The sequence below is a fragment of the Aptenodytes forsteri genome, unplaced genomic scaffold (assembly GCF_000699145.1).
Source record: "Aptenodytes forsteri isolate BGI_AS27 unplaced genomic scaffold, ASM69914v1 Scaffold687, whole genome shotgun sequence".
Lineage (NCBI taxonomy): Eukaryota > Metazoa > Chordata > Aves > Sphenisciformes > Spheniscidae > Aptenodytes > Aptenodytes forsteri.
Genome location: NW_008794708.1, coordinates 25,357 through 26,705, shown reverse-complemented (window position 1 = coordinate 26,705; position 1,349 = coordinate 25,357). Strand labels below are relative to the sequence as shown.

The 1,349-nt window shown below is 55.3% G+C and overlaps 1 protein-coding gene across 1 annotated transcript in view; it reads left to right on the top strand.

Annotated features, from left to right (window-relative positions):
• The first annotated feature begins 319 nt into the window (after nt 1–319).
• LOC103894319 (bromodomain-containing protein 4-like) overlaps nt 320–1,349 on the top strand; it is an 8,279-nt gene continuing 7,249 nt past the window's right edge. Inside the window, 2 exon segments of the mRNA XM_019470587.1 lie at nt 320–410; nt 511–563. Of these exon segments, the coding sequence (XP_019326132.1) occupies nt 320–410; nt 511–563 (144 nt within the window).

Here is a 1,349-nt window from a genome sequence, read left to right as displayed (position 1 = left end):
GAGATCATCCCGCGGGAAGCCGGCAGACCCAAACCTTCCGCGGATTTAGGAGGGAAGGGGGATGGAAAATTGCTGTTTGCGTAGCCGGGACATTTGATATCTTATTTTTTTTATTCCTCCTGCCAAGTCTCTCGCTCCTTATCTCCCCCTTCGGAGCAAGGCGGCATTCCTGGAATAGCTGAGTCTGGTTGAGCAATGGTTTTTCTTGGCCGTTGGGTCCTTCTCCACCGTGAAGACGCCGGTGGAAGGAGAGGGGGGTTCTTCGCCTTCATTTTCCTCTCCTTTTTGCTACAGTTTTCCTTCTCCTTTTTGCGACGGCATGGCGGTGAAAACCCCGAGCCTCCGGGCAAGAGGTCCCCGGGGAAATCCAGCTCGATCGATGCCTAAAAGCGTCTCCTTTGCCGTCGTCGGTACTGAATTGGTGCCGTTGAGTTTTTACGGGGGCGAGGGGGTAGAGCGGCACCGCTGGGGTACTAACGTTTGCTCTGTTCCCCTTTCCTTTTTTGGCAGAAATGGCACCGAAATTGAAGAAAAAAGGGCATTCGGGGCGAGAGCAAAAAAAGGTAGGAGACGGAGCGTCCTTCCCAGCCCGCTTGAGTTGGGATTGAATCCCTGGGGAGGTTTGGGAGCGCCGGCAACGCGGGCAGGACCGTCGCCGGCACGCTTGCCTGGGTTGATGCACCAAGCCCCTTGGCTCGGCCAAAGAGGCTTTCGGTTTGCTGGGAAGCTCTCCCGAGCCAGCCCCGGTTTGAGGGGTGTCGTTGGAAGGACACCGGGAAGGCCTTTCGGTGACTGGGGAGGCGTTTTGGTGACCGGGAGGGCGTTTCGGTGACCGGACGGATGTTTTGCTGACCAGGAAGCCGTTTCGGTGACCATGAGGGCGTTTCGGTGACTGGGAGGGTGTTTCGGTGACCAAGAAGGTGTTTTGGTGACCAAGAAGGTGTTTCGGTGGAATGGGAGGGCATTTTGGTGACCAAGAAGGCGTTTTGGTGACCGAAAAGGTGTTTCGGTGGAATGGGAGGGCATTTTGGTGACCAAGAAGGCGTTTTGGTGACCGAAAAGGTGTTTTGGTGGAATGGGAGAAGGTGTTTTGGTGACCGAAAAGGTGTTTTGGTGGAATGGGAGGGCATTTTGGTGACCAGGAAGGCATTTTGGTGACCGAAAATGTGTTTCGGTGACCGGGAGGGCATTTTATAGACTCATAGAATAGTGGGAATTTTGGTGAAGAGGGCGTTTCGGTGACCGAGAAGGTGTTTTGGTAACTCACCGGTGGTTTTTTTTCCCTCCCTTAGCATCACCATCACCACCATCAACCGGTGCAGCAGCAACCGCCGCCGCCGCAGCCCCCG